The sequence below is a fragment of the Phyllopteryx taeniolatus genome, chromosome 12 (assembly GCF_024500385.1).
Source record: "Phyllopteryx taeniolatus isolate TA_2022b chromosome 12, UOR_Ptae_1.2, whole genome shotgun sequence".
Taxonomy (NCBI): Eukaryota; Metazoa; Chordata; class Actinopteri; order Syngnathiformes; family Syngnathidae; genus Phyllopteryx; species Phyllopteryx taeniolatus.
Window position 1 is genome coordinate 17,919,788 of NC_084513.1, and position 22,576 is coordinate 17,942,363.

The window sequence follows — 22,576 nt, forward strand, 5'->3', positions numbered from 1 at the left end:
CTAGGAAGTGTTTATTGGAAAAAAAAATTACAACATACACTCAAAACCTCGCAATATAGTGAATTATGCACAATATAAATACGAAAAACAATCTGCAATTCACTAAAGCGAGGGAACACTATTTATTGAATTGAATGATAACATTTTCTTTTTAATTCTATGAAATTGTCAAATGTTTTTTCAAAAAGTATTTTTATTTTTTTTAAAAGTACGTTATACCAATTATATAAACAATACAGACAGCTTGTCTAAAAAGATTATTGTGCTGTTTAGTTTCCTCTTGAAATACAATCCAAAAGGCCAATATTGCACATTTTTTGAGAGCAGTGTACAATTATAACATACTTAATTCCTTACTCTTTTCTCCGAAGCGCCGTGTTCACTTGGACCAACCTACTTGTGGTGGTGGTGGAGCTGGAGGGCTCCGAGCAAGAGGCCCTGGACCTGGTAGCCCTGGTCACCAACGTGGTGTTGGAGGAGCACTACCTCATCGTGGGCGTGGTGGTGGTGGTCGACCCCGGCGTCATTCCCATCAACTCCCGAGGGGAGAAGCAACGCATGCACCTGCGAGACGGATTCCTGGCCGACCAGCTCGACCCCATATATGTGGCGTACAACATGTGAGGTCTCGACCGCAGGACGTGCCGGGGATTCCTCGCCTTTCAAATGCCAAATGTGTTTTGTCTGCTGTGGGCCAGGAGTGACACCAGTAGCTCTGCCGTGACTCGTCTGTGATTATGTCCCCAACCATCACCATTACACGTGTTGCATTAATTAACAGAGAACTAGGGAGCGGGGGGGCTATCCACCAGGTACAGTGGATATAAAAAGTCTCCACACCCATGTTCAAATGCCAGGTTTTGGTGAGAGGAAATTAAAACCAACTTTTCCACGGTTAATTTGGCCTGTAGCCTGTGCAACTCAAGGGAAAGTAAAAATATCTCCCCGAAAAACACTATGCTGTTTTGAACTGTATAGGGAACATAATTCCCTCCATCATGTCTAAGACCGACCGCAGTTCCATTTTTCGATAGTTGTAAAAAAAAAAAGTTAAGAGACAAATTTTTTTGTATCACAAAAATCTGGCATTATGAACAGGGGACTTTTATATCTACTGAGGTTCTACAGTGCTCAGAAAGTAGAGCTCGGCATTTCCTTGATTGTTTTTTGTAACCTGTAATTATTATTATTTTTTTTTTTTTTGGGGGGGGGCGGGGTGTCGGGGGCGGTATATGTCTGGGAATGTCTAGCTCCTGTTTCCACTGCAGTTTTCAGCAGAATAATGCTAAGCAGAGCAGCTCAACTTCGAGTTGTGCCACAGCGGAGGTCTGTTTCAGAGCAGCTCAACTTCCCTTTTGTTCTTCTTCAGGAGACAAACTCGTTGAGACTTTCTCGACAGCGCCTCTGCAGGTTGCAGCCAAGCTGTGCGCTTCCTTTTTGCCTGGCTCGCTTCAAGACACTCAATTGCACACAAAATTCTTCGGAATATTATTCCCATCTCTATGACAGACGTTCTGGTTCCGCTCAAATCTTGTGATATAGTTTTGTGTGTTCCCTTTTGTATGTAAACTCAATGCAATATGACTGATGTAAAGTATGTGGCTTTGGGATGACGTGGTGTCCAGACGGCATGGTGACGGCAAGGACCATGCCTTGTGTTTTTTTTGGTTTTTGTTAATTTTTTAATTTTTTTTTTTTCAATCCCAGCTCTGCTTGAATTTCATTTAGTCCCGTTCGGCAGCTGTCAGATTCGGAGGACATATGCAGAAAGGAAGTACAGGCGGTCCTTGGTTGTACGATGGACTTGTGTTCCTACGGCGACGTAACCCAAATCTGTACGTTAGTTGGAATGCGCCGTAGAAAAATCAATATCCTAAGCTACTGCATTCGTAAAGTCATAATTACACCTGAGAATCCAACCCCGAACTTCAGAGCTGTGAGGCATATAAAACAAATGAAAAACGGTAAATACGCCGCAAACTGAGCAGGCCTCCATTTGCCTCGTAACCATCTTGTAATCATAGTTTGTTGCGAACTTGAAATTTCCTATGTCGCCAACCGAGGACCCCCTGAATATAGCTCTTGCTCCTATTGCACACACAGTGCGGAAAATGTGAACATACTTGATCCTCAGCCATTACAAACGAAACACTCCATATATACACTATTCGCAAAAAGTTTGGGATATTGAGCTTTAGGGTGAAATTTCAGGATGAACCTAAAATGCACTCAGGTGAACTTGAGTTGACCTTTTGAAGGCAAGTGTCCAACTGTTCCATGTTTCAGTATTTTTTTTTTTACACAACTTGTTCTCCATCAAGGAGCTGAAGATTTCACAGGGTCCATGTAGTTGAAAATGTATTGGTCTCATTCATTATGGTGAATTTTCTAGTTGTCCAAAACGTACTAAACAATGACCAGGTAGATGTCCATTCAAAAGTTCAGAAAAGGTCAAATTAAATTTGTGTAAAGGATATAGTGCATGTTAGGTTCGTCCTGCACTGTTTGCGAGCAGCGTACTTTGTTTGTCCGTATTGCCAGCTGTGAGAAATGCGTATTGTAGAATGAAAAGCAGTTTAATGCGCACACACTGTTCACAACCTTTGTTTCCAGTGCCATAAAGTCGAGTGATTCACGATGCATGTGCCTCCCCATAAAGGATTCCCATGACTTTGTTGCTTCTTTGCCTCAGAAACAGGCCTTGAGCATGCTGCAAGGATGTACAGGTTTGACGTAAACGACTAATCGACGCAGGGAGATGTAACAAGACTGAAGGAATCTTCTAAATATGTGAAAAGTGTCCCTCGCAAACAATCTGAGACGGACTCAAGATTGCGAGGAAAGGATACAAAGTGTTACTTTTTATAGGACGAATGAACAGGAAGCAAAGTAGCAGAGGACCGTTCTGCTCAAGTGACTGCAAGGATGTCACGACGTGTTGTATAACGTGGAAATACATTTTGTCTGATATACGGTAAGGTGTCATTATTTTCATAACACAATTTCTTAATGAATAAAAACGATTTTAACTTAACATGCTTGTGGTCGAACAATCTGTTTAGGGATGCTGGTCCACTAAAAAAAAAAACAAAAAAAACAATGCTCACTCATCAGAATCAGAATCATCTTTATTTGCCAAGTATGTCCAAAACACACAAGGAATTTGTCTCCGGTAGTTGGAGCCGCTCTAGTACAACAGACAGTCAATTTACAGAACACTTTGGAGACATAAAGACATTTTTAAACCAATCACCATTTTGGCCATAATTCCTAAAGGCGTGTTTGGTGAAAATAACACCATACAGTTCCAAATAGCAATCAGTGTTGGCACAAAATCTTCAGGCTTCCGCTAGAAAGGAAAATGTCAGGAAAAGCCTACAAGAACAGCTTAATTTTATTTGGGGTTTATCAGAGGCACTTTAAATGGTGGCAGGTATATGATTTCTACCGTTTAACATTAGTTGTAATATGTTTGCTTAGGTTTGAAGACAGACTGCAATAACATTACCTCAGTTGGTTATTTTCACTTCCCCGCTCCCAAAACAATTTTTTTTTTTCCCCTTTGAGGGTTACAGCTTATATGCAACATGAATAGTGGACAAGGTTTTAAAATGAGTATTAGTAAGATTGTTTTTGTCACAAAAACTTGGCATTTAAACGGGTGTGTGTAGACTTGAATATCCACTGTGAATTTTAGCGTTTTAGCCAATCAAATGAAGCAATTTTGATAGGGTCTTTAATAAATTGTGGATTTGGGTTTAGCAAACAAACACCAGAACACATTTGTCCATACATTGTAGTAGGAAATAATAACAGTAACTCCATCCAGGCTCTATATACTCTATATTTAATCTAGATCAAAATGCATACAAAGTCATGAAAGATGGCAACATGACATAGCATTACTGCCGTCATACAAACATAGCTGTGTCTTGATTCCGGTCCCAGGCTTAAAGAATTGCAATCAAACTCACAGGTTAACAGTAATAGGATTGGTCCACTGAATTCAAAAGCGTAAACAGGTCTTAAGGATGTACACTATATGGTTATGTTAATTGCAGAGCGTTATTTCACATATGTCTCCGCTGCAGTAAGAAGCTTAGTTGCCGTGTCCAATGCTGCAGCCAAATTGGCCGAATGGAACCTTTCATTTGGGATGCGGGGGAAAGGATGGTGGTTGGGATATTGGGTCTTTTTAGCATCCACACCCAAGGCCTGCAGCTGGGCCACGCTCAGAGGCAGGTCTCCCAGCAGGGGGCTATAGCGCGAGACTTTTTCAGCCATGGCTGAAATTGTGCCGCCGAGACATTGGCCATTTGTTTTGTACTCAACAGCTATGAGGGACTTTTCCACTGCCTGGTGGAGTTTGAACAGACACCATTCTGCGCTCCCCCCACCACTTTCGTTGTGCGCCGCATTGAGATCACAGCGGGCCTGCCGACACCAGCGCTGGGCCTCCCCCTTGTTTGGCCTTGCCACATCTTCATGATGGCCCCAAAAGTTGTAGAAATGGTATCGATGGACAAATCGTTCTCTGCCATTTCTGTGGTGCAAAGCCTCCTCATCCCATTGCTGGTAAAAGTGTCCAAATGAAACGAAAGTTCTGCTTTTCATGTATTTGACTGCCTTTATAACATAGTGGCACTGAGGGTTTTTGTCATGGTGCCATTTGAGGTACAGTCGCTTGCTGGGTTTCATCCTCTCCTCCTGTGGGAGAGTCCAGATCGCTGCCAAGCTTTGGTCAATTTCCTCCACCGCCTCTTCATAAGTTGCCGGTAAAGTTCTTATCGATGAGGAAGATGAAGAGTGTTGGAATGTCACTTCTTGTAAAGCCTTGCCAGTGGCTTGCAGTGCGTCAGACTCACATTGTGGATTGTTTTCACATTTAAACTGATACAGGTCTACAATACTGACTACAATGGGCTCATCTTCACCAATTCTTATTTTGTATCTCCGGGAGTAAGGTCCCGATTGTCCAGGTAGTTCCTCCACAATGACTGCATAAATGTACTTGTCGTTAGTGTAGTACCCTACAGATTCTCCCTCTTCAAAATTGTTGAGGACATTCATATCTAAGGAATCATGCCACTCCTCCGGAATCTCTCCTTTCAAGGCCTGTGGGCTGGCGAGAAAACTTTCTACATCAACACTGTCGTGGATCCCATTCTTGGCCAGAGTCTTACGAACATCTTGCAGGTTGTCACACAAGAGGAGCTGTCCGAGGACAAGGAGGTGCTCTGACAAAATTCTACCACCTAAAAGAGAGCTGATCACCTTTGTCAAAGTCATGTTTACTTCATTTATGACCTTGGGGAGCATGGCGTCATTGTGTCTCAGGTAAAAGATGCTACGGCTTTGATCTTGTTGGACACAAACGTCGGTCTCGCAGGCTGTGTTCTTCAGCACTCGGTCTTCTAGCCACAGCTCCGTCATCAGGCTTGTACAACACACAATCTCTATGCTGCCAAATATTTTCTTACACATGTCCACAGCCTCCTCTTGAGTTATTTCACCTTTTGACTGCTCTCTTATAAGACATACCAGTCCATGTATGAAGGCGCCTGAGGACAGATGTTTGTAAAACCAGCCACGAAACTTACAGGTCAGACTAATCTCACAAAGTTGCATTTGCGACTCTACGACTTTCTCTTTGGTGACCGGCGATAGCATTTTAGGTTGAAGTTTCTGGGGTAGCAGTTGCAGCAGTCGACAATGCTCATAGATGTCGGTGCCCAGATAACATCTACTGAGTTTCTCAAGCAGCAGGAACTCTTCCTCCAGTGATTCTTCCAACCGTTGGGGGTCAAACGCTGTGTTGTTGAAGTACAGTGTACAGGATGGGTGGAGTTTTCCATCTACAGCAGGCAGGTACAGAGTCTTTACACTGTCCAAAAGAGACTGGTTACACTTCTTTTTTAATAACAGGAACAACTGCTGCACAGCGCGTCCAACTGATTTTTGTTGGTTTTGGTTTAGTCTGGTTTTAGCACTGGAATGAGCGTTGACTGCTCCCAGAACATAACAGTACTGCAGTGCAGTTGGTACCTCCTTCACACCAACCTTCCTGAAGAATGGCCAATAGAAAGTATCGCATGTTTGAATTTTGTACAAATATGGCCTAAAGTCAGAGTCATGGGGGAGTGAAAGAGCAACATTGCCCGTTCTCACTACTTTTTTGTCTCTTTCAACCAGCACGAGTGGGAGACCATTCAGTGATCGGCTGTCAAAATCGATTACTTGCAAGTAGTCATAAGAACTTCGAAAGACAGCGGCGCGGGTTTCAATCTGAACGGCCGTTTCACAAGGTGACTGGCAAACATTAAACATGTTTCTGGCTACGCACTCCGCAGGCGGTCGATCATGAGCTCCCGCTTGTGTAATCCTTTTCAGAACCTCCTCCGTATTTACTGGCAGATGTATGATTGGCATTGAAGACCAAATCAGTTCTTGATTGTGAGTGTAATGGTTGTCAATTAAAGAGCCGTTGATTTGGACAGAAGTGGTCTCTGGCACAAATGGTAAATGATAATCGCACAGTTTCTTTTGTACTTTAACAGGAAAAATGAACTTGATGTTGGCGATGCTCTCCAGCAGTGTTTCCTCATCTCTTGCAACAATCAAGGCTTCTTGGAAAACTAAGGTGGATTTCTGTTTCAGCTCCTGAGAGTGACCCTTTGCTCCAGCTTCAGACTCTAACTGTTCTGCAAAGCATATGATATCGCCTTTGGACACAACATGCTTCATTCCAAGTTCCTGGAGTAACTCCCGTGCCGGTTGTTCTTTGTATTGTTTTCCTTCACACAGCTCAGTCCAAACACTCTCAGGCACAAATCTTTCTCGGGGCAACATTGCCTGATACAAGGCAACTCTGTCATCAAAGTAGTACGAGATTGGCATCAGTTGGCCCTCAGCATTGCAGATCATTGGCACAGTCTTCAGTTTGGAGATTATGCTGGATTTATGATTAAAATAACTGTCGGAATTTTGCAGTGATAGTAACAGTTTTAGGCACTGAATCTTCTGACGCTTTCGGAGTTTATGGACGACAGGCAGTATTATCTTCATGAAATACTGCAGATCATTCAAGGTCTGGATGTTCAAAGTTTGAGAGATGCTGATGTTCTCAGGATTGTTTTTGAGAAAAATGTTGTTGCTCTCGGGAGGCTTCAACAAGTCTGAGAATTGATTTAATGACTGTGTTTCAAGGATGTAAACCACTTCATGGCCATCAATCCTCACTCTTTTGCAGTGTATTGTTTCAAATAGAGGCAGCGACCGGAGCTTCCTCTGATATTCCGGACAGTTTTTGGACTCTCCAGATTGCAGGAAGTTTTGAAGTTCTGTCATGTCATCAGAAGAAAGCTGGGAAAATTCTGAGTGGTTTATGACGACGACTTGGTCCAGCACAGAACTTTTGTCATTCAGATTCATAAATTCGGGTTCTCGAAGTGAAAATATGTGATGGTCAAACTCTCGGAAAAAAACTAAGTCAAGCTTCATGAAACCGAGTTTGAACAAGATTCCTGATATATATTTGTCTAATTGGTAACGAATCACGCTGGGCATGCCTTCCATTTTTTGAAGGAGGTGCTTTTTTGACCTTGGGGACACGACAGGTAAAATGCAGAAATCACTGAATAGGTCTTTCACATCAGTTAATGTGAAATGTTTATCACCACTAGGCCTTTTGGTTTTTATATCGCTTAATAGAAACCTCCATAGCAATTTCAGCCAGGCTAGCATTTCCTTATTTGGAACAGTAAGACCATGCTGCGGATCAAGCTCACATTTGTCCAGATTCTGCTGGATCAAGAGCTTCAACCAGTCGTAAGCGTCAGTAATTGTCGAGTTGCTTGCGAGGCTCAGAGCTTGTAGCACCTTCAGATGGTTATGGTTTGTCTGATAATGTACAAAATTGTCCTCATAGCCAGAGAACAGATTGCTGTACTTGCATATCAGCTTTGGGGATTTGTTGTCAAACACCCTCAAAACCTCATCTGCTGTGAGAAGAAGAGGAAGCCCGTTGAGTAGAGCAGAATCATCACCTGTGATCTTTTCGTGGCAGATATCACTTAGGCAGAAATGAAGAAGTTTTGAGCATCTATCTGGGTTTTTGATTAGTGTGTCAGATACAGGCAGTGGTAACACATTGGTTGTTCGCTTTGGATTATGGACAGCCTTTGCGCTCAAGAATTCTCGCACACTTGAAGGATTTACATCTTTTACAGCAATGCCAGCAGTTCTGAAACCATCCCATATCCTCCTCATTTCTCTGGTGAAGGGAACCAGATCCATGCCAAGGTCCCTCAAAATGTGATTTATCTCCTGATACATGGATGATTCCATGTAAGGTGCGGTCGTTGATGTGGTTTCTCTTGCATCCCGCCAGTCAATAAAGTACTCAGTGGTAGTGGTTAATGGCTGTTTAGTAGTTACACGTGTCGTGCGCCTCAGCACTGGAATAACGTCAAGGCCTCTTTTGCTAATGGATCTGTACACCTCATGTACCATTTCATGCCATTCCTGAGCAACATTTTCAGACACTGTTGGCCAGAAACAAAAGTATGATTGAGTAAAACATGAGTCAATTTTTGCATGACTGACTGTCTTCACTGAAGTGGTTTGGCTGATGTAATGAAGAAGATCTGCATACAGTGGCGGAATGACGACGTTTTTCAAAAATTCATTCCAGTTTGCTTTCAGACTCTGACCATCTTCTTTCCAAAGGCCTCTCCTGGCAGAGTCAACCTCAAAGTTTCCATTGATATGCACAGGTAGACCAGTTGTGCCCGGTAAAGGAAGCAAACAAAAGACTCCTCCTTTGAAAACACTGCAGCCGGGTGGACTTTTTGAGCTCACACATGCTGCTACAGTTGCTTGTGGATGTTTTCCTTCTCCATCATTGGACTGGAATGTGGAAAACTGCTCTGCAATGATCCATTTACTTTGCCTCTTTTCTGAGGTTGAAATCATTGTTCCATAAATTGCCTTACGTGGGACTGAGTCTTCAGCTGGAACATCATTTTGAAGATACCGCACACAAGCCTCTTTTTCTTCTTTTGTTTGTAGTGTTTTCTTTTCAACTGCAAAGATTGTTGTGATTTCATCTGACTGATTATTGATTTCATGGACCTCAATTTTGCAGATATTCTTCAGAAACAGAATGAGCCCTTCGGGGTCCTCGGATAGGGCAGCACACAGGTATTTCAAGTCATGCTCACAGACTTCACACTGTGAAATTTTTGAAGTCTCTGCCATGGTAAGAGTTCTTAAAGGCAATCTAATCATAGTTCCGTCTTTCAGAGGAAATTTGTCTGGAAGATAGGATTTGTAAACATCTTCAAACATCTCCTTTAAAGTCTCATTTAGCTTATAGCCAATGCCCGCACCTTCATGCTCGGTTTCAAGGTAATTTTGATTGGGATCTGAAATGCATAGTAAGTAATCTCCAGTGAGGATTGAGGGGCAGTCAGTCAAATGGAAAACCGAAGTGAATCCAAGTCCATATTTTCCGATCTTGTCTGGACTATGGCGCTTTCCCCCAGTTCCCAGCTGCTGAATGCCAGCCAGGTCTGCATCTGAAAACACACTGTTGTTGAAGACACAGAGTGCTGGGCCCTGTAGCCTGTTCCATTTCTCTCCAAAGGTTTTTTCTGTGCCATGCTGTCGTCTATCCCAAACAAAGTGAATTTCTGTTGCCTCTGCATCATCAGCATTTTGGATGAGCTCTTTAAGGATATCCTTCTTTGACGGATAGGCATAAATTATGTTTTTAATCCTAACAGTTAGGTCCTCCTTCTGTTCAAACTTGAAAGAATTTGGTGAGAGGTTCTCAACTGCATGGTTTAGAGTATGATGTCTGGTCGTTTTGATTCCAAAATGAAGTGCCATAGAACGTGGGATATCCTTGTGGCAGAGCATAACATCCGCAGTAACTGGCATCCATGGGCTGTCATCAAAAAATACCTGGGAGGCAGGTACCAAAACCCCTTGTTTATTGGGTACGAGACAGATGCTTGTGGTCTTCTCATTGGCACAGTATATCCCTCTGTTTAAAATTGAGAGACAAATTTCGAGATCGTCCTTTGGCAAGGGTTTGTTTCCATGTTTCAAGTGGACTTCCTGAAGCACAGTAACAAACTGGTCCAAAGTGAATGAGTCTTCAACACCGACACTCTTCCAGAGTTTCTGGAAACTAGCAAAGGCAGGTGGAAGTACATGGAGGTAGGGCTTTGCTTCATATTGCCCTTCAACAGCGACACGGCTCACGTTGACAAATTTATTGCCGTCAAAAATGAATGGGAATGAATTAGCCCTCTGAGAAATGAATTTAGACCTCTTTGAGTCACAGATGCAGCTATCCAGAAATCTGTAGCATTCATAAGCCATCTTGAGAAGCTTAGATTTGTCTGTGGATTGCGATTGCTCCTCTGCTTTTTGCAGCTGCTGGAGTACGATGTCTGGTACTGGGCTGTCACAAATCCCTAGTATTTTTAGGATAGGATCACTAGCGTGTATGTTCAGGCCAGAATGATCCAGGACAGGTTGTGTCTTGTCAACAAGCAGAGAATAGTCCTCACTGAAAATGTTAGCTGGCGTGCTCAGGACTAATTTTTTACCACAGAAGCGAAATGCTGGGAGAAATGGGATCATTCTTAATGTTTTCCAGTGGGAGGAGTCTTTGTCATACATGTGATCTTTCATGAGTTCAAGAAGGCACTTCAAATACACATATGCTTTATTTTTGTCAGTCTTCCAAAAGGTTTGGATTGTTTCTGCTTTCTCAACGATAGCCTCCAGTGCAAGATGGTCATCTGCCATTCCAAGCTCCAGCAGACGTTGAATCCTCTTCGAGGAGCAAAAGTCATTCTCGGTACCTCCAAGCAATCTCCCATTCTCGTCTTCAAATAGACAGGCCAGTTTGCCTGATGGATTCACAAGTTTCTTGATATGCTGGAGGTGTCCGTCCATCGTGGGGATGCACGGATACCTGACCAATAGATGGTCAATTTCCTCGGAATTAAGGTCAATGGCATGTAACAAAAGAGTGTCTCTACTCTTCGTGTCCAAGGTGGCAAGGTTCTCAAACACCAAATCTTGATAAAACCTCTCCCAATTCCATGTTTTCTCCTGTAAAACCTTTTCAAAGCCAGCCTGTGTGAAGTTACTTCTCAACCAGCGTGGAAGAGGAACAACATGGTTTGGTTCTTTGACATGTTTCTGACAGACCTGCATTACAAGTGTATGGATCTTTTCATCTTCTTCCATGCTCTCGTGTAAAAATATGGCACTGTTCACTGAACACCACTTTTTGCCATCACAGAAGACATCTGGGGCAATGCGGTGCTGAGTGATGATGGAGTAAAACTGATCAACCAATGGTTTGAACGTGTCACTAACTTTTTCCCTGTCAGGCCAAAAGGTGTGATAAGAATAACTTTTCAGTTGGCCGTTTTCCGACATGTCCTTTAATACCAAAAGTGTTGTAACATAGGCTGTCACTATGGGATCCTGAAGAAGAGCGTTGTTCCAGTCATGTTTCACACCACTCTCCCACAGACCTTTACGATTGCTTGTTACAGCAAATGTTCCATTGACATTGACTGGGAGACCAGTGTGAATGGAAAGTGGGAGGAAGCAAAACGCCTGGCCAGTTAGCTTGGTTTCTGGTGTGGTAAAGTTTCCACTTTCTGGATCTTTTCGCAAAGGCACAGCTATTCCCCCAATCGGCAAGAAGAACTTGGCTTGCTTGTTGTCTTGCAGGGCCATTTCTAAAGACTGATTTGTCCCGAAGCAGTTGTGCACAAGCCATGACTGACTTTGTCTTCTACCAGATTGCTCACTGCTTATTTGGACAATGTTGGCGGTACAGCAGCCAATAACTTCTTTGCAATTCTCACCATGTTTAAGCAATAACTTTTCAGCTTGAATCTGCTTTGACTGATAAATGTCTGCAATTCTGATTGTACTCAAAGTAGTTTTGGTGACAGTGAGGACTGTTTGTATTTCTTCATCTCTCGGAGGAGTTGCTGCATGGTTTGAGATATTTTGCAAAGACAATGTTTTAATGTTCTTCAGGAATAGGATATGCGTTTGAGAATCATTTGTAAACTCTTTCTGAAAAGAGACAATATTGTGTTTGTCATATACTTTGGTGCTTATCCCTGACTCGAGAGCCTCTTCCTCGGTTCGGAAAGGAAGTTTGATCAGTGTACCCTGATAAGGGTCTGGAGGACTTTGTGTGGTGAAACTGCAATTAAAAATGTTTTCATATGGTCCAAATTGACCAGGGAAACAATGAAATAGTTGCTTTTGGGAGAGGTCCAACTTGATTCCAGGATTTGATTTGTTTCTGATGATCTTTTTAAGGTGAGTCACATTTGGATCAAGTATGAGGAGTCCGTTTCCACTTAGGACTGAAGGAACGTCTGTGATATGATACACAGTGTTGAATCCAAGTCCAAACTTGCCAATTTTTCCCACCTTGTGTTCTTTTGAGGCAGATCCCACTCTCACAATATTATCCCAATCATCAGATGTGAACTTTTCATTATTGAATGCCCAAAGGCAAGGTCCCTGACAAAGGGCCATGCCAGGATCTATGAGAATTTCAGGGGTATTCCTGTGTATTCTGAAATCCACCAAGAATTTACAAGCGTCTGCTCCAGCATCTTCTGCATTTTGAATGAGCTCTTTGAAGACATCGCTTTCATCATCATACTCTCTAAGAATGTTTCTAATCCTCATTGTTATCGGCTCAGATTGTCCACACTGCTCAATCCCCACAAGCTCAGGATGGAGGATGTGCGTGCTCAGGAACTGGACGTTTAACCATTCAGCAGCGGCTTTTGGAATCTCCTCATGTAGGATATGCACTTGCTCCTTGCTGTATTGAAGCCCCTCCAAACTTTTTTTGCTCAAATCACAGAAAACAGCCGTGCACAGTGATTTAAGGGTATATTGACCCCCATGTGTGATGACTGGCACTGGTATGTCCTCCTGAACCGTCATCTTCTTCTTCCATATCCATTTGACAATTTCTACTGAAACTTTTATCTCAGAGAGGCTTGCAGTTGGCGGTTGTCTTTCTTCAATGGTTTTCATGATTGAGTGGAGAATGTCAACAATATCATGCTCCGAAAGCAACAATCTCAAACCAAACTCTTTCAGGAGCTTCTCATATGGTAAGAATTCCTTTGGTAATTTCCTCACCCACAAGCTCAGATCTATATTTTGTGGGTAGTCTAGAACCAAATCCCGAGGCGGAAAAAACTGGTCACCGCACCACAGCCAACACACGTTACTATCCATTAACGTTGCAAAGTCAGAAATTTGATCTTGCATGTGATTGTAAATACTATGCAACCTCCTTTTGAAATCTCCGTTTGTGTCAGGATCATCCATTTTGTCTGTGTTAGCGATCAAGACAAACAAATTGTCTCTCACTTTCTCTGGTGGGGGCAGACATTTGAGACCAAGTTTGTTGCTAACTCTGTCACTCAGGCTTCCCATTAGAGGCATTACATGCCCAACAATGTACTCATACTGAGAGTGTCTTATCTCATGAGGGCAGAAGAGGGAAATCTGGTCTGTATTATTGCCGGGGTTAGCACACGGAACCCATTTCAGCATTTTGAGGCTGTGAAGCTGTGCATCAGAAAACTTAGGCAGGAGACTGTGACCATCGAGCATGTTTAAGAGCGCCTGAGCTCTTCTGAAAGTCTGTGAGTTCATTTTCAGCCCATCGATCACTGCGGCAGCGTGCAGCAATTGCTCAGGAAACACATCCGCTTCGCTGTTCAGCATACCAAGATCTGTTAGGGTTTCAAGCATCTGCACTGTTTGCAAATATGGAGAAGGGGGGAAGAAACTAGTGTCGAAAATGACTTTGAAAATTTTAACTCTTGGATCGAGGAAGTGTGAGGTCTTTTTCAGCACTCCATTTGCTTCCATGAAGCTTAATTCTTGACAGCGCTGTTTTAAATTCTTATTTTGGGAGAAAAGGATACTGCCATGCTGTAAAATCCAAGTCATGATCTTTTCAATGTCCTCTTTGTTGCAGGTTCTGCCTTCAATGTTATCAATCAGAAGATGAGCTGCTTGAGCTGTGTCCAAAAGATTAATGTTGAGCAATTGCAATAGTCTGCGATCAGCCTCTGTAATACATTGCACTATTGAGTCGGGCATTGGAAGGTCCATTGGTACTTTTGGACCGCAACCTATAAGCAAAGCCTTTTTCGAATGTGCAGGGAGAGGCACACCTTGTGTATTTTGAAACAGGGGCATCTTTGAGAGGAGATCCCTCTCGCTGTTGGAGAGAGAATCCAGGCAAGAGAGATACTCCTTCAGTTCTTTTCGAGTGCTGGGACACGTAGTCTCGAGTTCTTTGACGAGATGCTGATACTCGATGTTCATCAAGATAGTCACAATACTTCTTGGAGATGGACACAGCACATAAGAATCAAGGTCGTCATGCTTAAGCCATTCATTTCCTCTCACCACTGTACCACCGACTTTTGTCACCAACTTAGCTATTTCATCTGGCAAACTAATCTGCCTCCTTTGGTGGAAAACAAGAGTTGTGTTTGGATTCATTTTAGCAAGTAATACAGAGTGATTGGAAGCGAGGGGACCCACCGGTATCAATGGAATGTCAATGAAACGGTTTAACAATGTAAAGTGAGTGTTGAGGAACTTCCAAAATTCTTGGAGCCAGTCTATTGGTGGATGCAAACTTTTGTTGATGTCCCAGCTAACGAGCTCTGTGTTCAACAGCTTCCAGTCCTCGGGCAAATACCTCCTGATGTACTGTGCCACCTGATCTGCATCAATAACCATTATCTTGAATAATCCTGTGGAAAGACATCAAAAACATAAGTGCATTGTGAAGACGGGGACAAAAAAAAAAAGAATATTTCAAAAAAATATAATATAAAATGTTATTACTTTGTAGAGCCAGTTGTTTCAAATGGGCAGTGCAGTCTGGGCTTAAGTCTTCCGGGATGAAGAGGTGTTTGCAAAATGGTAGCAAGACTCTGCAGAGAATATGGAACTTTTGTTCATTATTCATGAAGAATAAATGGACTCATCATCATGATATCTAATATTACGGTAAACTACATTTTAGAACCACTTGATGTGAAGCAGTTTATTTCTACACCACAGCAAACTACAACCACAGTAATAAACATATTGTTAAATGAATACATCTCTGGTAGTGTGAAGCAAAACTGAGAATTGTTATCGTTATAAAATCAGAATTTACGATTTTCCTTACTGATGTGATGCAGGTATTTTATTAAATATCCTTCATCAACAATGGAAAATTACCATTTTTTTTTTAAAGGAATGGGAGAATCTCTGAGTGTCTTCTGTAACACGTCAGCATTTAATGTGGCTTATAGAAGTTCTCCTTGGCCACAAACTAGTTGAGACCAAATCAACAGTGCCTCTGCTGGTCAGAGCCACATAGTGCACTCCATTTTGACTCAATTAATAATTGATTCAAGACACAATTAATCCAGTTCCAAACAATTGACATTCTTAACAGTCCTACATTACCTTGGAAATTCCTTGCTGTCAATCAAGGCAGTGTCCTCCTCTTTGTCTGTGAAAGCTCTAAAAGAGCCATCATTGAGTGGGAGAAGCTCAAGACCCCGGAGATCCTGGTATTTTCCATCACTCAGAATAAACTCCAAAAGACAGAGTTTGTCATCTCTGGACATGTAACGCATGTCAACACTACGCAGGACATCCCTGAGGAACGCTGGAGTCGCATATTTTAGGCCGCTGGCCTGCGGGTGAACCGCTTCTATGGCTCTTGCAACATTGCTCGGACAAGTTACAAGATTCTCCCCACAGCAAAGCAAAGTTCTTCGAATGGCAGCCAGTATGTCAGGTCTAACTGGGCCAGTGCAAGGGAGCACAGCTTCCAACGGACTGATGAATCTTCTTTCATCTCTGGCGAGGGAGAGCACAGCCACATTTTCTTGGAACAACTGATGAAGGACATCCACGGCGATGGCGTACCATTTGTCCTTGTGTTGAATCTTGGCGAGATCCGGCAACAGATCATAAACTGAGGAGACGGGGAGAAAAGCCTCTTGAGCGTGTCTGACGGCGTCTCGAATGATCAGTCGGTACGCTTGTGGCAGCACTGCCTTCATCAGCAATTCGTTCCACACGGCTTGTTCGTCGTGTATCTGATCTTCCTCTTGCCACTTGATGTGTCGCCTGTTATCTGTGAGGCCAAAGCAGGCATTGACATGGACTGGCAGTCCTGTCTTGTTGCTTTCGTTGTTCGGCAGCGGGAGAAAGCAGCTCAGTCGGCCCCCGCTGACAGCCCCCGTCTCTCCGCAAGGGAATGCCAAGTCAACTCGTGGAACAAAGCTCAACTTTTGTGTGAGGATATCCAGTTCCTCTATATTTCCTTCCTTCATGGTACACGTTGTCACGAGCCACTTGGTTTCTTTGTGCTCTTTGGAATTCATGGTTATCACGTTGAGTCTGGTCGAACCTTCGATTACGGTTTCGTCTTGGGGTTCCAAAACGACATCTGTGGAGGCCGAGGACTTGACTTCAAGTCTTGTGCTCACAGAGCCATGGACATCAATGTGCATCAAGGTCACAGTGGTCACGTTTTTCAAAAACAGCAGACTCAAATCTGCATCTGCAATGAAGCTATCAAAAAGCTGAACAACCTTTTCTTCATTGTACAAATTATCCGAAATTTCAGACGCCTCGGCACGCAAAGGGAATCTGAAAATTGTCCCATCAAAGTGCTGATCTTCAGTAATGATTTTGGACCACTCTTTTCTGCTTAAGAGCATAACAATGTCCCGAAAGGGTTGGAACTGATCGACCATAGTCGTCAGAGCTTCTTGGTGCTCAGTGTCATCCAGCGACCAACGGAAACCGCCTTGTGTTTCCCCAAATATTTTTTCTTGGGGATCCAAGAAGCCAAGGTAGCCAGAGCTGAATATACTTGGAACATCTGTTTATGTATTGAAAAACACCTTGTCCCGTCAACAAACGTGCCACCAAAATCTCCACCAAGGTATATTTAGGACATTCGGGAAGGGGTTTACCTGTTATGTGGTAAACAGAGTTGAAGCCAATCCCAAACCTCCCGACTGTGGTGGGATCATTGCGCTTGATGCTCCTCCCGACAGCCTGAATTCCTTGCCAGTCCTCATCAGTAAATGGTGCATTGTTGTAGCTGTACAGAGCAGGTCCTATGCAAAAATAACAAGGCCACTTGTTACACAACACAGGTCATATGATTTGGAATTTGACCAACATTTTCAGGAAAGACACACAATAATGTCACCCACAAAAAAAGAATCGCAGTGAATCATGAGTATCTTCATCATGGTTACCTTGGAAACTTCCCAAGGCATCAGTCCAAAGACTTTTAGTCCCGTAGCTTCTCTCATCATGGATAAAAGTCACATTGGTGGCTTGAGCATCATCTGCATTTTGAATCAGCTCCTGATTTAAAAAAAAAAAAAAAGAAAAAGCCAGACACATTACCCATCAACCATGTCTAGTCCTAATATACATCTAAAATATTGCAAGAAAAAACAAGTCATTGAGTAATGGTTTCTAATCATATGATAAGATAAATACAACACCCACCTTCAAAATTTGTCCACCGTCTGGGTACCGACGCAGGATGTCTTTCAAGTAGTCAATGAATGGTGGCGCTGTGGCCCCGAAGGAAGTCCTTGAACAAACAGAGTAAGATTCAAACGAGACATCTCGGCATTTGGTTCCACCACTTAAAACATTTGATGTGGTCAAAATAACCCAAGGATCAAGAGTTAAAAAACCTTAACCCTTTCGAAACAGCTCTTTTCACAGCACTCAAGTTTGAAGACTTGTCCTGTCTCATGCAAAATAAGCCAACTGCTCACACTATACTACTGCGGTGTGTGCCGATGGCGCTACCATGACAACCAGGGTCAGCACAAATCGGTTGGCTACTGAATTTTACTTCAGACAAAAAGTGAGTGTGAAGCGCACTCAAACCCTCATAGTGACAATAAAAGCACCAATTGTATTTTCGATTCTTCACCGAGCTGCCAGATGAAAAAAGCCAGTGACTTTTACCATGTATTCCCCCGCAAAATATATATATTTTTTTTTTAAAAAGCTATTGTTTTTGTGTTTTTAACAGTATAGTTACTTTCTTCCTGTGGGAAGGAGAACCACAGTCGGTGATGTACTTTTTACCTGTAAATTGAACGCCAGGAACAGTAACGCACATACAGAACGACACAGGATTATTTAAATTAGCCTTCATTTTCAATGTGCATTATCACAGTAGGAGTAACATCTGAACAGTCTGAAACATTTTATGACATAGATGACATCTGTCTTTGATTAAATTGGTAGAAAATTAGTTTCATCATTATTTATGTTTTTTTTTTTTTTCTTCCCCTCCCGAGGCATAATATTAGGGATGAGACCATTATGTTATTCTCTCTGGTGGTACAATATCAACACAACTTCAGACCTCCTGACTGGCGCTGTCCAATTGCGCACGTAATGACAAGTTTTGCCATTATCCTCCGTTTTGTCAACAATGCATATCTTATGCGGAGTACACGCATACCGATGATTAAAATCTTAACCGTTTTTGAAAACATGACACCCCACATACAACGAGACAACTTGTACATACATTTTGAATAGTTGGCATTTCCATTCATTATCTGTAATGTAATTGTGACTAGTGGAAACGATGGCTAGTGCATAGGGCGGCACAGGAAAGGCATCAGAGAAAACATGATTGGACACATCACACACATGTGCAGTGTTTAAAATGCTTTATAACAATGTTATGACATTCATTAGCGTCACTCAGAAGGTTCAAACAAAGACCATTGTGCCACTTACCGTGTTTTTTTCTTGGTGCTCATGCTCATCTTTCATTGGTTGGCTTCTGTAAAACAGTCAGAGTATGGTTTTGGAGCATACGTGTGAGTACACCTATTATTGTGTCCACGTCCTATTATATATTACACTAATTCACTTTTTAAACTTGGAACAAGATGATTTCAAATAGAACTGATGCCCTGCGACTGGCTGCCCACCAGTCCAAGGTGTACCCGGCCTATTGCTCAAAGTCAGCTGGGATAGGCTCGAGCTCACCCCTGACCCTGGAGACAAATGCTATATAGTGGGAAATGGTTGAATTGATCGATTGTAGACTCACCCAAGAATCAAGCAGGTCTTTCCAATGTCATCAAGCAAAAGCTTTGCATGATATCATGGCAGTGAATGAGAAGATTTCTGAAAAAGAAAAGGAAATAGGATGAGCAAATGATACTGAGGCTTTGGAGCTTGTGTCACTCTTCCCGGAGCGAAGTGATTCCAAACGCTGCGTCGGAGCTTTTATCAAAGCACAAACAGTGCCACGTGACCGAACATCATCGCTGTTTCGCGTCGCGCTTCATTCCTTCAAAAAAAAAAATAATAATAATATTTCATGGCTCATGGTGTTTCAACGCATTCTGAGCCAATGACAGCTTGACAGGTTTGACAGATTTGAGTGGTTTGGCACCATACTAGCTGTATAAAAAGCAGCATTGAGGAGATAGCGATTTGGAGAGTCAAGAGTATTTTGGCAAGCCAACCATACAAGTCCCCAAATGGCAAACAATTACCTTTAGAGGATTTCCTTTAAAACAACACACACACACACAAACTGTGAAACAAAATATTTCTGAATTCACACAGCATGATCATTTCCAAAGTAGAGAGGATCTCTAATAATGTTAGGGACTTTTAGTGCAGTTTTTAAATAAAGCTCAAAGCGTTAAATAAACCATTAACCACATTTAAGATTTAATATAATTTGCATTTATTCTTTGGGCTTATGTGGAATGTGTTTTAGCGTATCGGGGAGAGCATCTGCATATTTTATTGTCATGTCGATTTCATCATTATTTGGTATGAATGAACAAAACACTTGAATGATCATACAGACTTTTCTGAACTTTTATTGCTGTCATGGGAAACAGTGCCAGTGCTTCAGTCGTGTTCTCGAGAGGTTGCTATGGCTTCAGTTGTCCACCAGATGTCACTATAACTGAAGCCTTGGAGCTTTGAATCTTTTTCGGCACAATTGTTCGGAAAGCCTCAGTGCTTCATGAAGCTTCACTTGACCACCACTAGGGTGGGCCAAAAGTAGCAACATTTGTTTTCTATTAGCTAAGGCTATGGCATGACTAAATGAAGTTCCTCCCCTCAGTTCAACATAGTTACTTGGCGCTAATATGCCACCAAATCAGTGTTTTATATTAGCTCTGGCTTTGCCTTGAACACAAAAACAGCAAGTAAGTGGGTTATTTAGCAAATAACAAAGAAATGGACAAGACAACGAGACACACCTGGGGTTGATACGAGTGGCTGGAGGGAGCTGATTGGTCACCACAAGGAACAGGGCTGACAGGAAAAGATGGCGATGATAACCTAGCGATAAACATCTAAAAAAAAAAAAGAAAAAAAAGAAACTAAATATAGAGTAAGCCAAAAGTCACATCCAGAGGCTCACAGGCCATGTTCCTGACATCACCCACTAGGCCACGCCCACTTTAAAGGCCACAGATCAGGCGCACAGTTGCTGCTTGCTGCTTATACCATCCATCCATGCATTTTCTGCCGCTTATCCTCACTCGTGTCGCGGGCTGCTGGAGCCTATACCATTGTATCTAAATTACACCTTTTTTTAAACCAGTTAATTTCTTTATGTTCTTTTATCGTGCTTTATTATTATTTTGATTTTGCAGTGTTGACTTTTTTTTTTTGTCACGTATTGGCTTCTTAATGGCTCGAGTTAGAATAAAATGTGACTAGAACATTGCATTACATTTTATTTTTACTGTTGATTGTGTACTATATTTCCTAAATAGTACCAACGAATCTGTATTTTAGCTAATTCATAATAATATATCAACCAGTTCAGGGTGTACCCCGCCTCCTGCCCGATGACAGCTGGGATAGGCTCCAGCACGCCCGCGACCCTAGTGAGGAGAAGCGGCTCAGAAAATGGATGGATATATATAATAATATAAATAATTTACACTGTACACACTTTTTGAACCTCTTGTAGTATTCAGAGCATCCACGGGTGGCGCTGTTGCGCCGGAATGAAGGATTCCATTTCAGAAGAAACGAAACTGAACTCTTGCAACCCTATCGCACAATTTGAAAGACAAATAAAAGACCCGATTAGTTGTTAATAAAACATATAACCCACAAATATACGCAAAATGTAATAATATATTTGTTCGGTCGTTGAGTCACACAGTATCTTCATTCATTTATTTAGTAACCCTCGTAGGACTTCCTCTGATAGGGAAAACTGTCCAGATTAAGGTTGAACTAGTATACGAATTATAATAGACAATCAGGGCAAGATTGGGACAAAAAAAAAAAATAATACAAACAAGCAAAAAACTCGGCCCTGGCATGTTTGGCTTCCATCAGCAACTCAAGAGTACACATTTAAATTTGTGCGTAAATTTATAAAGTTCGGAGATCAAGATCAATTAATAGTAAAATGAAATGAAATGCGATGTCCTAGTGTCATCAATCTTGAACTTGAGTACATTTTCATGTTGTTTGTTTAAATGGCAGTTGCAACTAGAACATCACATTACATTTGGTTTGACTTGTATGCATTCATTCCCTAAATATCACCAATGCACAATAAGAATAATAAAAATAAGAATTTTAACAATGTATACAGTCCATTACCTGGGTCGTGCTCCTTTTTCCTCCAATGATGCGTTTGCTTGTCGCGGCCGTCTTATTTAAAGGCCCAGTTTGGAGTGACGTCACGCTGTTTTTTTTTTTTTTTTTGTCCCAGCCTCCTTCCACGCTTTCTGAACGAGGCTTTCTGAAGCAAACAACCACTTTGACGTTATTGACTTAAAATGATTTACTGCTTCCAATCATTTGCAGTGCACTCAACTCGCCTAAATTATTCATGATTGAAGTATTGCTTTGGCGAAGTTCCTTTCATGGCTGCCAAGTGTCTCCCGTCTCAAATGTCCGCAAATGTCCGGAAATTGCCCAACCATTTATTGTGATCTATATTTAAGTGGTCGCGTCGACATCTGCATGTAATCAATGCCACATTAATTTTTTTTTATTTTATTCAGTTTTTTTTTAAACTTCTTAAATGTCCCTTTTGTCGCGTCGTGGATCAATATATATATATGTATATATATGTATATATATATATATGTATATGTATATATATGTATATATATATATATATATATATGTATATGTATATATATGTATATATATATATATATATGTATATGTATATATATATGTATATATATATATATATGTATATATATATATATATGTATATGTATATATATATGTATATATATATATATATGTATATGTATATATATATGTATATATATATATATATATGTATATGTATATATATGTATATATATATGTATATGTATATATATATATATATATATATATATGTATATATGTATATATATGTGTATATGTATATATATATATGTATATATGTATG

At 41.6% G+C, this 22,576-nt stretch overlaps 2 protein-coding genes across 10 annotated transcripts in view; one reads left to right on the plus strand and one right to left on the minus strand.

Annotated features, from left to right (window-relative positions):
• The window catches only part of dip2a (disco-interacting protein 2 homolog A), an 83,865-nt gene extending 80,831 nt beyond the window's left edge, over positions 1-3,034 (plus strand). For all 7 annotated transcript variants that reach the window (XM_061792435.1, XM_061792441.1, XM_061792438.1 and 4 more), the window contains one exon: positions 372-3,034. In XM_061792435.1, the coding sequence (XP_061648419.1) occupies positions 372-624 (253 nt within the window). In that variant the 3' untranslated portion in view covers positions 625-3,034. The remainder of the gene's footprint in view (positions 1-371) is intronic.
• A 76-nt stretch (positions 3,035-3,110) lies between these two features.
• si:dkeyp-118h9.7 (sacsin) lies at positions 3,111-21,844 on the minus strand. 3 transcript variants are annotated; one of them, XM_061792432.1, is made up of 11 exons: positions 21,766-21,844; positions 21,101-21,201; positions 20,397-20,492; positions 19,220-19,296; positions 18,901-18,946; positions 17,638-17,725; positions 17,379-17,490; positions 17,088-17,234; positions 15,562-16,993; positions 14,947-15,035; positions 3,111-14,852 (listed from the first exon to the last, which is right to left on the minus strand). In XM_061792432.1, exons 5-11 carry the CDS (start codon positions 18,927-18,929, stop codon positions 4,066-4,068), a joined length of 12,684 nt encoding a protein of 4,227 aa, XP_061648416.1. In that variant the 5' UTR covers positions 18,930-18,946; positions 19,220-19,296; positions 20,397-20,492; positions 21,101-21,201; positions 21,766-21,844; the 3' UTR covers positions 3,111-4,065. The 3 variants fall into 3 exon arrangements, with proteins under 3 accessions (XP_061648416.1, XP_061648417.1, XP_061648418.1); XM_061792433.1 differs by lacking the exon at positions 21,101-21,201 and having other exon boundaries at positions 21,766-21,813; XM_061792434.1 differs by lacking the exons at positions 15,562-16,993; positions 17,379-17,490; positions 17,638-17,725; ... (3 more) ...; positions 21,101-21,201; positions 21,766-21,844 and having other exon boundaries at positions 17,088-17,228.
• Between the last annotated feature and the right edge of the window lie 732 nt (positions 21,845-22,576).